General features: G+C 43.3%; 1 protein-coding gene across 1 annotated transcript; it reads left to right on the forward strand.

Moving 5' to 3' along the window:
- Positions 1–962: 962 nt before the first annotated feature.
- LOC308287601 (nuclear receptor subfamily 1 group D member 1-like) lies at positions 963–14,217 on the forward strand. Its single transcript, XM_080728828.1, has 8 exons — positions 963–1,391; positions 8,193–8,489; positions 8,705–8,793; positions 8,919–9,063; positions 11,105–11,682; positions 11,855–12,040; positions 12,153–12,363; positions 12,696–14,217. The coding sequence occupies exons 1-8, from the start codon at positions 1,322–1,324 to the stop codon at positions 12,890–12,892; spliced, it is 1,773 nt and encodes a 590-aa protein (XP_080584954.1). The 5' UTR covers positions 963–1,321; the 3' UTR covers positions 12,893–14,217.
- Positions 14,218–15,766: the final 1,549 nt, after the last annotated feature.

The raw sequence follows: 15,766 nt of genomic DNA on the forward strand, positions 1-15,766 counted from the left end.
GGGGGAAATTTGCATAAAATGTGTGTCAGTGGGACAGCGGCTCACACAGCTCACATGCCACGCACACATGCAGGCAGGCAGCTTTAGACCAGATAGAGAGAGCATTCCGATCGAACGTTTGTCTGTGTGTGCGCGAGTGGAAGGGGGTGGGGGGGGGGGGGGGGTGCTCCACGCGAGCCAATGAAAACGTGAGAATACAGAGAACACAGAACGTAGTGATGGAGGGATGGGTGAAATGTTTTGAGAGAGAGAAGCGAGGGAAGCGTGACAAAGGGGGGTGAGAGAGGGAGGGAACGTGAGAGAGAGAGAGAGAGAGAGAGAGAGAGAGAGAGAGAGAGAGTGAATATTGTATTTTATTTGTATGTTCAATATTGTTTTGTTAGAATTATTTTCTTTTTCACTGCACTTGATGCTTTGGCAATATTGTAATTGTTACATTCATGCCAATAAAGCTATTTGAATTTAATTGAATTGAATTGAGAGAGGAGAGAGTGTATCTGTAATTGAAGGGAGAGAAAGAGTGAATATTATTGAATTAATTGAGAGAGAGAGAGAGAGAGAGAAAGAAAGAGGAGAGAGTATTATCTGTAATTGAAGGGAGGGACAGAGAGAATATTATTGAATTGAGAGAGAGAGAGAGAGAGAGAGAGAGAGAGAGAGAGAGAGAGAGAATATTATTGAATTGAGAGAGAGAGAGAGAGAGAGAAAGAGAATATTATTGAATTGAGAGAGAGAGAGAGAGAGAGAGAGAGAGAGAGAGAGAGAGAGAGAGAGATTCCTGGTAAACAAACAGAGGTTGAAGGGGCAAAAAAAAGGAGGACAGAACTGGTCACATTTCATAGACACCTGAAAACGTGCTGGTTAGCGTGGGCGCGTGTTACTGGTGGGTGTGTTTAAAGTGTTTCCACACGTCACCTAGAGGCTAGAGGGTGACTGTACACACTAGTCTAGTGCCACCACAACCCAGTTGAATGGAACGTTTCTCTTCACTCTCTTCCTAATTCCGAGAAGCGGTCAGTGTTATTATATTGCTCCAGTGATAGAGACTACGCCGCATCATTAGATCCACTCAGTAGCGGAGACAACAAGAGCAGCATCGGATCGCATTTGAACTGCGGAGGATATTATTATCATTATAGGCATTTTTGGGCCGAGGACTTTTGAACAGATTTGCTCAATTTCGTGCAGTCTACTTTTTAATTAATAGCGTTTTTGTTATTTCGCTATTTTTAGTAGTTAATACGAGCAAACCAATGCCCTGGGCACAATCTTATTGCTCTAATTTTGGGGATTCGTTCTGTACGTGCCCTGTCGGTGGTACATGACTCCAATTGATTATAGAATATCAACAACACACAGCAGAAACAACGCAGACATGGACTCCAGCCCAGGTAAATAAGTCGGCTTTTGGCATGTTTTATTTGTATTTGTATTTTATTTTTTGGTAATAATGTGCATGACACTTGCATCAGTGCAATGAATCAATGAACAAGTTTATCATTTTCAAATGCTTTTCTCTGTGTGATTTCTGCGGAATCATTTACAGAATGTATTTAGGCTACATGATCATGGATAATAGCTCAATTAAATCTGAACAGAGGCTACCATGCATCAGATAAGCAGATCATTTTCAAGTTATTGATTTTTTTTTATGTTCTTCGGATTATATTTCATGGATGTCTGACTATAATGTCACGTTATATTAGCCTATTAGCCTATTATTATTATGTTATTATCATTTATGCTATCATTATAGCCTATGCTTTTTTTAATTATTATTAGGCTTATTATTATTATTTCATTAAAAAAATCATTTTAAAGAAAAAAAACAATGCTACATATAAAACTGCTGGGTTTAATATTGTGATTTTACTTTAACCTAAATCAAATCAAGCAATAGCTATAGGCTATATAAAGATGTGGACTGAAAATTACGTTTTCTACAGCCTAGAATGACTGCATCAGGAAAGAAATATGTAAAAATAGTAGACTACATGTATGCATTGAATGGAATATCATCAGCCATTCATTCTAAAGACTAAGTTTTGTGCATATAGCCTCGAGTTGAATCTGAATGTGGGAGTAGCCACACTATAGCGTCGTCGTTACTTCTATGTAAAACAGTCACAGTGACTCGTCAGTCGTCATAACGCAACTCAGTTCCAGTACAGCAGTTGGACAGTTGCCAATAGATTTGTCTGCTGCTGCATACAGTTTCTTTGGGGGAGTGGGTGGTCGTGGTGGGGAGTGGGTTGCCCCCCCCCCCCTCTGTACAATCTTTGCGGCAGACTTTCCGACTCCCCTCCCTTGCATGTCAACACACACTCACGTGAAGCATGACCCGAGATGCACTCCGGTCTCAGGCATACAGTAGCCTACATGCATGTACACACTAGCTGGAAGTCACATGTATTTAAAGGAATAGTTCGACTAAAAATAACTTTTTTTCTATTGATTACTCACCCCTTAGAGACTTGAATTCATGGATGTGTTTTTGTTTTTGTCGCATTCCTAAGACAATAATTTGATGACCAACTGTGGTTCCCTATGGAGACACAAAGAGTCTCATCAAATTATTGTCTTAGGAATGCGGGGGGAAAAAATAGCCATGAATTCAACTCTCAATGGGGTGAGTAATCAATAGAAAAGTCGAACTTTTTTTTGAACTTTTTTAGTCGAACTATTCCTTTAACTTTTTCTATAATAATTACATTTTAATATAGGCTACCATCACTTATGGCTATTGTGGTTATGCATGCCTATTCGTAGGTTGCTATTCATTCATTATTTGTGCTTTTCAGAACACTTTTATCTGCCAAGTTGGTGGAGATTGTGTCTGTTGCAAAGGTCACCCTCCGTGTGCGTGTGCGTGCGCGTGCGCGTGCATGAGTGTGACTCACTCTGTCTGGAGTACTAGTAGTCCATTTCTCACACACACACACGTGCTTCGTGGGTATGTCAAATGGGCTTGACATACTGTCACGCCCACTTCTAATAAAATGTGAGTCAAAATAAGAAAAACGTGCAGCTGCGTACTTTAATGCTGGGCACGACTTGAAGGTCAGCCTTCTTCTGGAGGAGTAAACATGCATTCAGCCAGGACATGATGACTCATAATAACCTATAAATGTGACTTACTTTATAAAGTTGATGATGGTCAGTGATCATGCTGACATGTGATTCAGGAGTAATTAGTCTCTATCACTAATTAGTAACATTTTAATTCTAGAGTAATTAGCCTACTACATCATGCCAGGTGATGCTTGGCCTAGACCAGTTGTTTTTCACTTTGTTGGTGATTTGTACAAAGACAAACTTGTGCTTAACGTTAATTATTCACAGTGGATCATATGGCTTTCTTTCTTTCTTTCTTTCTTTCTTTCTTTCTTTCTTTCTTTCTTTTCTTTTCTCATATTTTTTTTCCTTTAACGTATACGTCCACCTGGTCTTATAGCAATGTCACGGTATTAGATTACAATAGGCTATAATTAAACAACATAGGAGATATAGGAGATTGATATTGTCGATGATGATGATCGATGATTATTAATTGTTTATGTAAATGAATGGTAAGCCTGGCTTCCAAACCCCTGTACATCTCATCTTGGCATAGCAACAGTGTGTCTTGATGTTGAGCTGCATGCCCCACATTATCAGGACAGAGCTGCACCTTCCAGCACAGCACAGAACAGAACAGCACAGCACGTGTAGGAGCCTCAGTGTCCACGTGCTGCGCGTGATTCCCAGGCAGGCAGGCACCCCCGCCCTCCCCGTTATTCCTCTCTCTCTCTCTCTCTCTCTCTCTCTCTCTCTCTCCATAGCAGCACTCTGCTCTGCTGTTCTCTCCGGGTCTCATGCAATTGCAAAGCCTCCTTGCACGGGGATCCCTGTTTTGTCGCTGCGACACACAGCTTGGTCAGTGGGTCAGATGCCCTGTTTTGTGACGACCCGTCCGCAAATGCTAATAACGCCAATACATTAAAACATGTAGGCCTATATTGCGGTTGGCAGTGTTATTGTATTTCAAATCTTTGCTACTGTCCCCAATCTAAACCAGCTCAGAGGCTGGGACATAGCCTATTTACATTTATAACAATATGCATCGCCTACATAGTATACATAATGACACATTTAATGCGTACAGACTAAACATTTTTGTAGGCTATTTTAAAATGAAACGATAATATTATGTCATTTCGGAACTATAGGCTCTATCAGCCTTTTGGGACGTACATGCATTTGGAGTATTCGGTTACTTGCACATGAAATCCGATCAGCACCATTATAATAGTTCACTAGCAGAACTGCAGTTTTCATTGCATATCTGTAAACTGTCACTTTCACTGCAGAGTGAGGGCCACTGGGACAGCAATAATACAGTGCATCTTTTCAACTTTGAAATTACAAATAGTGTTTTTTTTATGATTGGATGTGAAAGTTGATGGCTGCTATACAGCGATATCAGTCAATTCCATGAGTCACAAAGAATGCTGACTACAATATAATATCTGCCAACGCAATAAAGGGTACAGAGTTTACAATGGTAAAATAATTCGTAGTATATATACCTGTATGTAATATTTAACTTGTAGGAGCCATGTGGCCCAATCACCACCCATAATGATGGTGTTCCAAGAAACCACCATGTGACCTAGAGATGAATGAGTGCCATAAAAAAAAGAAAAAAGAAAAAGTAGTCAAACGTATGTTTTGTTTGGCTGTTTGTTTCTGAGGTTCTTGGGGCCCATCATGTGTGGATAACTACATTTGTCATAATTGGAGCAACTGTGCATTTTATTATAATTCATTAAAACCACACGGTTACAGGTGACATTCGTGCTGGCAAGGGCCAGCGTTATCTCGAGGTGAGGGCCGAAACCCGAGTAGTACTGTGCGCTGCCAGCCAACGTGATAGATGGCCACCCTACTTACCATGCCAAATTAAAAGTGCACACTTGATTTAGGCGAAGGATAGCATTTCCACTAGATGACTGAGTTTCTTCTCCCTTGCGGAGATCACCTTCAAAACTTTTTTTGAAACGAAGCCCATGTCCTCTATACTGTAGTTGTTTCATGCGGGGCAAAGTTGAATGCTCTACTCTACTTAAACAGCTGCATATGGTATAGCCTCATGACATGAGACCTGACATGACGCCTTTCACGTGCAGTAGTAAGACAAGACGCCCTGAAGTTAAGAAGGGGCGTCTTTCTCTCCAGACATGTGGAGTTATTGTGTCCTCACGTCACTTGTCTGCCATCTGGCTATACGTGCCCCTTATAGGGGAGACACATGCATGCACCGGTTGCACCCTGGGAGGAGTGGCCACCGTGTTCAGTTATGTTCAGTAGTTGTTGTGACCCTCGGTGGCCCCGCGGGTCACATGTTGTAACCTGTGCCTTACTGACTATACGGCAGGGATGGGCTTTTCCTAGAGCTCTGCTTTTCCTAGAGGCTGGCCTGGCAGCTGGTCAGCCCAGATTCTTGGAAACTGTGTATGGGAGCGAGAGTGAGTCACTAACGACTTGCAAAAGTACACAGGGCTGTTCACGAGAGGGGCGGTGGCGTGACAATGGACAGGGGCGTGGGGATTGTGTGACACTGACTGTTGGATTGTGATACATGACACCGGGACGGGATAGTCACGGTTTCTTCTTCCACCGACGTACACACAACTTGACACCCTCACCTGCACGTGTGTGCATGTGTCAAACCCCCAGCGAGATGTCTGTCAATCTTTACCGTAGTAGTTAGCCATGCTCACTCCTTCAGTCCTTCTGTAGGCTAATATTTGAACTTTTGAAGCGATCATATGCTCATTTAATGAGTCAAATAAAGCATTCAAATCTGTGTGCATGTGTTTCTTGCTAGGAAGGGGGAGGGGGGGGGGGGGGGTTCTGGATTAAAGTCAGACCTGTCAGATAAATGAGCTGCAAGCACACAGATCTCAAGCCCCAGAGGCTTTGCAGTCCGCGCTGACACGTGTCTTGTGGCATTAGGCTAAACAGAAACGCAGCACGTGTTTTCTCAAGGAGAGAGAAATAGCAGCAGAATCAGAGGGAGGTTTTCTCTCACGTCCTTGAGACAAAAGGGGAGATAATATTCCAGACATCATTTTGTTATGATAAAAATTGCCACTGACATTTGACTAAAAAATAATGTAGCCAATAAATGCCTTGACCTATAACCAGCAAAAAATCGGACAAAACGCCACAACCTGTCTAAACTACCGCACGTTGTGCCAAGAAAATGCCATATCATTGCATGGTTTATGCATGTCGTTAGCCTAAAAAATTATAATAAACATAAAAAAAATGATTTATTTTTAAATAACCAACCTGAAAACTTGTAGGCTACATTTAATTATTTGTGTGTGAGACCACCGTAAGACGAAGTATAACACAGCCCTTAAGTGGTTCACATTAGGTAAGGCTAATGTAATATAATTCCTCATTTTGGGAGCTTTTAATCAATGGCTGGGAGTGATATATTTAGAAACACCACACCGGTTTCCCGTGGATGTAGAAGTGCTTCCTTTGAGCTACTTTTACGACCCCAAAAGCATAACATATCTTTGAGTCAAAAAAAGAAAGAAGGGGAAAAAAGCACCAATTAGAACATGGACAACGTGACTGTTTCAACCCACGCCGAGTTTCCGGCGGTGACTGTTAGGAATGTAAACTGTACTGTACTGTACACACACCCCCTCCCTCCTGTCTGCCTGTGCCCTGCCTTCGCCTCTTGTACCCACAGCTTTTTAAAACCAACGTGATCTCCATCTCTTTAGTGCCTGTTATTGTACTGCTGCTGCTGTTGTTCTCTGCACGCCACGGGACTGCAGCAAAGCAGCAGCAGAGCCTTGTGTTGGGGCGGGCTGGGAAGTGTGTCAGCAGTCCATGTGAGCGCTCGGTCAGGTGGCTGGCTGTTTGGAGGCAGCGGCCTGTCCGCGGGCCAACGGCCATGAGCAAAGACTCTCCACTCCTCTCTCACAATGTTGGAAGCAAGTGAGGCGAACAGCCTCAGCCACCATTGGTTGAGGAAGTAGGCTAGGCTACTCAGATTTTTTTTCTTTTTTACTTAAAGTAAAAATACTACAATATAAAAAAATATACTCTTATAGTTATTAGGCTACTGTTACTGTTTACTAAGTAAAAGGCCTGTATTCAAAATTGACTTGAGTAAAAGTACAAAAGTATTGGCATCAAAACATACCTACATTAACAAAGTAAAAGTACTCATTATAAATGTCTCATTTCAGCTTGTTTTCTCTCCGAAATGTGTCAGTTTATTTACAAAAAAAAAAAAAAGAGTAGTATGGAGTAGAATGAAAGTAGAATGAAGGGTAACTCAAAATATGTACTTAGAATACATCCAGGCCTACTTGAGTATATCTACTGGGTTAAATAGGTTCCAGCCAGTACAGGCAGCATATAGTGCAGCCAGGCAGAGGCAGCTGGCTCTGCTACACGTGAGGGGCCGTTGCTCCTCCCGCGCAGAGAACACCATCTGCATAAAAGAGGGATGGGTCGTGTGCGCCTCGTGTTTGGAGCGACGTAATGAGACATTTCCGAGTTTACATCCAGAAAGGGAACAGCCTTGTTCCACATGCAACAAAATGAATGGGTGGGTGGGACGGAAATAGAGTTTTTTTATTTTAGAATTATAATAGTGATTTGTATTAATAATAATAATAGTAATCATAGTAATAAGTGTAATAATAACTATCGTGATTATTGATCAGTTTGGAGTCCAGTTCTACTGCAATGAATTTAACTTCTGTTTAACAAAATAAAACACTAACACAGACCACATCCAGTTAGAGAAAGTTGCATTTAGGCATTTTTATTATCCTTATTACTCATATTATTATTTTACAAACTATATTGGCTTAACCGGTCTGGTTTGAGTAGTCAAAGAAACTATTTCGCCCTGTTAACATGATGACATGTGAGTGAGTCTTGTGTTGTGTGTGTGTGCATGTGTGTGCTTGCTCGTACACGTGTAGCCTATTTGTGTTTGTGTAGATAGATGGATCCACACTGTGAAAACTCAGCCAAGTAATCTCATCAAGTCAAGTAGAGCATTGCTCAACACTTCAGATTGTGACCTACATTCCTGCTGGTGAATTTCAACATAGACCTAGATATCCAATACTGAACTCTCTCTCTCTCTCTCTCTGTCTCTGTCTTCCCAGGTGGTGTTATTCTGTATGCGGGTTCATCTGGCAGTGCCAGCCCCAGCCCTGGCAGCCCGTCCAGCGGGTACCAGACCCAGTCGCCCTCCTCTGCCCACTCTCAGCCCTCCTCCCCGGAGGCTGGCCCCTTCCAGGACATTGGATCGATGAAGCAGAGAGCCAGAACCCCACCCTCCCCGAAAAGGGTCTTCCAGTTTCCCGAAGTAAACAACGCCCCCGTGGCCCAAATCACTGCGGCCACCTACAGCCACCCCATCGTGGCCAAAAGACCCTGTGGTTTCACCGGCACATTCACCAGTAAGTACACCCTTCACTATTCTATATATTTTAAAGTTAAAGTTATTCTTGATATAATCTTGGACTGGTATATTATAGATGTCACCAAAAAGGCTTCTAAAAATGAAACTTACACAGTATAACTTTACATGTTTTGCTTATCTACTATTTTCCTGTACTATCTATTCCTTCTAGTGTAACTCTTCATCTAAATTGTATCTTCCTGCCCTTTGCAGAAACAGGAGGCATGGTGCTACTGTGTAAGGTATGCGGCGACATCGCGTCTGGCTTCCACTACGGCGTGCACGCCTGCGAGGGCTGCAAGGTGAGAGACCTTTTCATTGACGATAATTATTATATGAACAATTCTATCATTAGATTCTTGTATTGCCTGATACAACACACATGCAATTGCACCCAGTTTAAATGCTCTTTTTCTAATTTCCACAGGGTTTCTTCAGGCGCAGCATTCAGCAGAACATACACTACAAGATGTGCGTGAAGAACGAGAATTGCTTGATCATGCGCATGAACCGAAACCGTTGTCAGCACTGCCGCTTCAAGAAGTGCCTCTCCGTGGGCATGTCCCGAGATGGTGAGCCCATGGCCCTATTTTCCCATCTCATCGCATGATAGAGTCACATGCCCGAAAACAGCCTATCTACAAGCTCACGACGTGTCCTAATGCGACGTGGTCGTGAACTTGTAGATCTGCTATTTATGGCACGCGGCTCCTTAAGCATGCCACGACACACAACCCACCTATATCAGCTGAACACTGGAATCAAATTGTATGCAGAGCGAGTCATGGTATTCAGCCGTGTGACCTCTGGGTTATTCTCAGCCATTTGGAGGGTCAGTTCTGGTCAAGCATGGTCATAATCTAACTAGTGTAGATGAGATTTAGTGTTTTGTCATAGCTACGGTTCTGACATCTTTGTGGCAAATGTCATATGGCAAACAGCAGTTCTTATGGTAGCTCTCTTCTCTTCTCTTCTCTTCTCTTCTCTTCTCTTCTCTTCTCTTCTCTTCTCTTCTCTTCTCTTCTCTTCTCTTCTCTTCTCCTCTCCTCTCCTCTCCTCTCCTCTCCTCTCCTACCTCTTGCCTTCCTCTCTCCTTGCCCCGCCGTCTGATTTATGACAAGCGGAGCCCGGGAGTCCCAGTAGTCATCAGTCATGGAGAAAACTGTGACAAATACAGTGTATTTTGGGAAATTGGGACACGAGGCTGTTGACGACCCTACGTGTCCAGCCTAATGTGCTTTCATGCCTATTATTTCTTCTTTACAGCGCTGACTTTTACAGGGAGCTATTTGCCGAGCAGCGTTCTTCTATAATGTAATTCTGTCATGGTTAATCATAAGAACCTAGTTGATAATAAAATTAGAAAAAGTCAATGCCGCCCATCTGCTTGCTGCACTACTTTATGTCCCTGCTGGACTTTAGTCTCCTGGGATCTGACTAAACTAGGTGATAATAAATCATCTGCGTTTCTGGAGCAAACATTTTTAGATGACCCAAAAACGCAGGAGGGGAAAAATCACCTGCTAATTCATCACATTTTTTATTGGGAGTATATGGGTACATAGCTTTATTTACCAAGTTAAATGCATCATACTTATTTAATGTATTCATAATCTTTGTTTAACCACTTAAGCCATATATTCTTCATTGTACAATTATTGTCCCACAGAACAAAAATAGCTCACAACACGTTGCACCGCAATGCAACGCCAATTTTCGCCTATAATGACATGCTCAGAATAGGGACGGCAAGCGTTAGCGAACAGGATTATGTTATCCTACACCCCTAACCACAGTTTCATCGATCGATTCATTTACCGGTTAAGTGTTTTCCTACAGCCGTCATTTTGTTACCCGTTCATGTAAATTTCATGTGTGAACTGATAGCCCTCTTCAGCTCTCATTTCAGCCACCTTCCCTTTAATTCACATCCACCTCCCTTTTGGCTCTTGTCCGGTCACCTCATCTACCTTCTGACTTTTCTTCCCTTTTTGACCTTTCCACTCTTCTCTCTCTCACTGTCACTCGACGTGGTGATGTCGTGTTTCACTGCGGCTGTCGGCTGACCCACTAACCTACTTCCACAGATAGGGAGGGAAAGAGCTCTACCAAAAAGATACAAGAGAGAGATTGTAGAAGTAACAGTAGCAGCAGAATGATATAAATAGGACCTCCACACAAGGTGCAATCAGAAACGGTGAAAAGGCTGAAAGGGAAGATTGGAGAAGATTGGAGTCAATCGAGGAGAGGTCTGGGGAGGCGGGGGCTCTGTTCACCACATGCATGTGGTGATGATGGAGACATAATATCCAGAGAGAGAGAGAGAGAGAGAGAGTAGAGAGAGATTTGGGGATTTGTAATCCACACACTGACAGTTGGAGACATGTCACATGTTGACATTTGCAGTATGACTGACTGCCTCCCAGGCCGGCTGTTCAACTGTGACATGATTTGAATGTTCGAATCAGATCCAAACAGCTTCTGTGTTGATGTGTTCATGAAATAGGCCTCTGATATAAATGATTGTCCTCTTTGACATCGATGCTCGACACAGTCACAAGCGTTGCTAACGGAGCGTTGCATTCTCTCCCCTTGTTCTTTCCCCTCATGCAGCTGTGCGTTTCGGACGCATCCCCAAGCGGGAAAAGCAGCGCCTGCTGGACGAGATGCAGAGCTACATGAACAGCCTCAACGAGTCGTCGCCCATGGACATGGAGGCATCCCCTCCTCCCCCCGAGGCACCATGCAGCCCAGAGGCCCCGTTGAACGACGGCACCGCCACCTACGGCTTTGTGGATGACTGCGACCAGAAGCCTCCCAAGATGGCCAACATCAACAACAACGGCCTTTCTTCTTCCACTTTCGGAGTGCAGCAGGCGGCGCCTCAGACTCAGAACCACTGTAGTCCCCCTCAAGGGTGCCCGGCGAATACCACGACGTCTGGCTACAACAACGCCCCCCAACAGCAGCACTGCCCCGTCTCCTCCAACAACAGCAACAACAACGTTGACAACGCCAGGTACACCTACGTGCCATCCTCCTCCGCCAGTCCCATCCAGCAGTGCCCCGTCACTGGCAGCCTGTCCTCCTCTCTGTCTTACTCCTCCGCCAACCACAACAGCTTTCCAGTCTCTGGTTACCAGAACCAGAATTCCTGTCCTTGGAAGTTGAGAGAAGGAGCCAAAGTGCTGGTGAGTCAACTATACTTTCACTTAATATTTTAACATAACTAATACTTAAGTAGTTATGTCAGGACACCGACAAGTATTCATCGTGCAAGTGATTCGAAATTAGGCTTAAGGCTTTGTGAATGTAAAAACCAGATGGTCCTAACCTTGCTCTTCCTCCTGTCTTGTCTCACAGGCGTGTCCTCTCAACGCGTGTCCCGTGGCGCCGGCCAGCCGCTCCAGTCAGGAGGTGTGGGAGTCCTTCTCTCAGTGCTTCACCCCGGCCGTCAAGGAAGTGGTGGAGTTCGCCAAGAGCATCCCCGGGTTCCAGAATCTCAGCCAGCATGACCAGGTCATGCTGCTCAAATCGGGCACCTTCCAGGTAGCTACAGACCCGGAGCACATATAATAGTGACCTGTAGACGGGTCTAGTGGGTTGGAATGCTGAAACATTGGACCACATCTGATGTACTATCTATCTGCTCCTTCCTTAGGTCCTCATGGTGAGGTTCTGCTCGTTGTTCGATGCCAAGGAGAGGAGCGTGACCTTCCTCAACGGGCAGACGTACTCGCTAGCATCGCTGAGGGCTCTCGGCATGGGCTGCCTCCTGGACAACATGTTTGACTTCAGCGAGAAGCTCGGCTTTCTGGGTCTGGAGCCTGATGAGATGGCGCTGTTCATGGCTGTCGTGCTGGTTTCTGCCGGTAAGAAACACATGCACGCACAACACAATGAGCAATTTGGGCATTTAGCAGACGCTCTTAATCCAGAGCGATTTACAGTAGTAAGCAAGGTATAAACACATACATAGAGACAGTGTAGTGCCCCAGTAATCTAGGATCATAGGTAAACCAAGAACCTAGTATCAGTCTAAACAGTATAATTTCCAAAAATTAATGATCCATACTTTGAAACTATACAAGCTATAGGATGCCAGGTCAACAAATGAACCTGGCATCTGTCTAAACACCATGCTATCACACAGTTCCCTTCTTCCTGAGCCTCATCTAACGTTCCGTTGCCTCGTCTTTTCCAGATCGTTCAGGCATCGTGGAGGTGGAGGCCGTGGAGCAGCTGCAGGAGAACCTAATAAAAGCCCTGCGCTCTCTCATCACCCGCCGTCGCCCCGACGACAGCACCCTCTTCCCCAAGCTGCTGCTGCGTCTCCCCGACCTGCGCACGCTCAACAACCAACATTCTGACAAGCTGCTGGCGTTCCGCATTGACCCTTGAAAGCCTTGCTTTGGGGACAGGAGGGGGGGTGGGCAGCCCAGCCTGGACACACCACAGCGGACATCATCTGCCTCACAGGCCCCCATCTCCCTGTTCAGGTCACTCAAAGCCTCGTTGGTCTCTGTGTGACAAGACACTGTTCAGGGAGCCGCCGGACCAAGTGTGATGATGGCTGTGATCGAAGGGACTATACGAGAAGCCGCCAGAGGGTCGTACCTCGTACGGGGCACGCACGCAAGGTCGTACAGCACGCGCAACGTGCTCCCGGACTAAAACGGACAAACTGATGGAAAGTTCTCGCAAAAACACTCACTGCTTCCAGTATTTCTGAAACTGCTCTGTTAGAGAAGTCATGTAAGGTTCTTCTTCTCTGTGTTCTCCTCCGTGTTCTTCTGAGGTGACATCAAAAACCACATTGACTGCCCGCTGATCACCAGTGACACTGACCATCCTGAAAAAAGAAAGAGAGCCTGTTGTTCTTCCTCTCTCATTCCTCACTCTACTTTGTTCTTCAGCACAGTCACATGTCACTCGGCTGAGCAGGACAGGGGGGTTCACGTTCTCCGGGGCACAGAAAAGGGAATAATATAAATGATACTAATTCACACCACAATGACATTCTCGCTCTACAGTTACACACCTATGTTCATGCTATAAGAATACAAAACACATTTCAGGCGTCAAGAAAGACCTTGCGGATTTGTTTATTATTCTGTATATAAAGGTAGAAATGTCTAAAACCATTGAGAACAATGGTTCATGTACTATATGCACTGTTGAAATTATTGAAGCTATGTTTTCCAAACAAGTTATGTTTGGGAAATCTTTATGAAAACTCCCCCCATTTGGGATTATTGAGAAATGTATACACTTTTTTTTACGAACGGAAAGTATGATGCTTGTTATTTGTATGCAGTAATCAGGGAGAAATTATTGGTCATTTTAGACCATGGGTTCTATCATGGGCTATATGATAAAGGTGTTCAGTTGTACATAATATGTGTATATTATCTATGTTTTGTTTGGTTATTATGCCATTATTTTTTTGCAGATTCTTGGATATCTATATGAAGCTGGCTTTTGGATTACTGAATGTATGGGTTGTCAACATAATTGACGATGCATAGTAGAATGCTATAATTATTGCAACAACGATAAAAAAGCAGCTGCAGCATTTGAACCAGTGCTCCCAAGTATAAACTTTTTATTTGAAAAGTATGTTATATAAACAACAAATGTACTGTTAATTAATTGCATCACCTTGTGTATATTTTGTAAATGTTCTATTGTATACCATAGAGTACCATTATTAAATCCAGATTATATTGCAACTTTTCTTTGTGCACAAACGTGTCTCTTTTCCTTTATATGACCCATTAAGTCCTGAGGCCGATTCTACAAATGCCTTCTAAATCAGTAGTTCTCACACTTTCAAGATCAAAGATAGCTGGTATATCTGCTATTTTTGAATAGTTTTAAATGGTTAAATGGACTACTGGCAGCATTGCCAAGTCATTCTGTAGAGCCCGTAACCTAGCAACAGCAGCCACCAGCCAATCACACTCGAGGGCTTGAGAACCATCTAGAAGTCTTATCGGTAATAAAAGAAAAATGCAATGTAAGAGTAAATGTCATTTTAAATACACATTTTGAAACAAGCGACACTCGTGGCCACACACCCACAAGTGAAATGTCAGTGCAGAGACTAGGTGGCCACTGAAATATGATGAACACAGGATGAATTTGTTTAGTGATATCTAGAGAGTTTAGTACATTTTAGAATTTTGGGAATTAAGCATTAATTCAGTATTATTCAGCTTAATCCATAATTAATTATTATTATTAATAATAATAGTTGTTGTGTTTTTATTATTACCCTTATGATACATTAATTAATAATACAAATACAATCTGGAGGCTATAGCTATTTAATATAGTGAACTGTTTTGTTGATAAATGTTTAAAAAAAAATCACAATTGCTTTTGCATTTTAATATAGCCATCAAGGGAGAACAAAGTCCAGATTGGTATCAAATATTTGACCTTGGCTATAGGAGGACCGTGGCTGACTTTAGCCTACTTACTGAATTACACAACATCACAGTCACTTTCCAATGTGACTTGCATACCTCAAGAGTCAAACTTTAATCTTATAGTAAGGTTGTATGCGTGTAGCAGATACAAAGGCCCAACATCACTTCTAAATGCTGTGAAAGACTATTGCACAATGTGATGGTTACACAATCATAACACATTATTGATACATCCGCATATTTTGGCATGATATTTATATTACACACACACGCACACGCACCCACACCCACAAACACACACACGCACACGCACGCACGCACACACGCACTCACGCTCACACACACACACACACACACACACACACACACACACACACACACACACACACACACACACACACACACACACACACACACACACACACACACACACACACACACACACACACACACCATCTGCTGGCCATGACAGTAATTGCATTTTGGGGGGAAACTTTGAAAGGTACCAGTATAGGCTATGTATTTGACTCACTGAACTATGTTACTGGGGGTTAAAAGACATGGTTAAATTTAAGGAGCAGTTTTCTATCAATTAGATACCCCATGAAGTCTGGAATTCATGTAGATCTTCTTTTTAATTCCTGATACACCAATAATTTGATGACTGGGTCATGAGGTCATCGGTCAGTCTCCTCCATCATCAAATTATTGGCTTAAGAATGAAAAAAAGAAAAGGAGAAAGAAACATTCTAGGCTTCATAGGCTGTGTAGGCCTCAAACTGATGAGTCATTGTTTGTGGTGAACTTTAGCTTTACAAATCCTGCACCATCCATTCAACAG

Source organism: Nannobrachium achirus (genome assembly GCF_963921795.1).
Source record: "Nannobrachium achirus genome assembly, chromosome: 6".
Taxonomy (NCBI): domain Eukaryota; kingdom Metazoa; phylum Chordata; class Actinopteri; order Myctophiformes; family Myctophidae; genus Nannobrachium; species Nannobrachium achirus.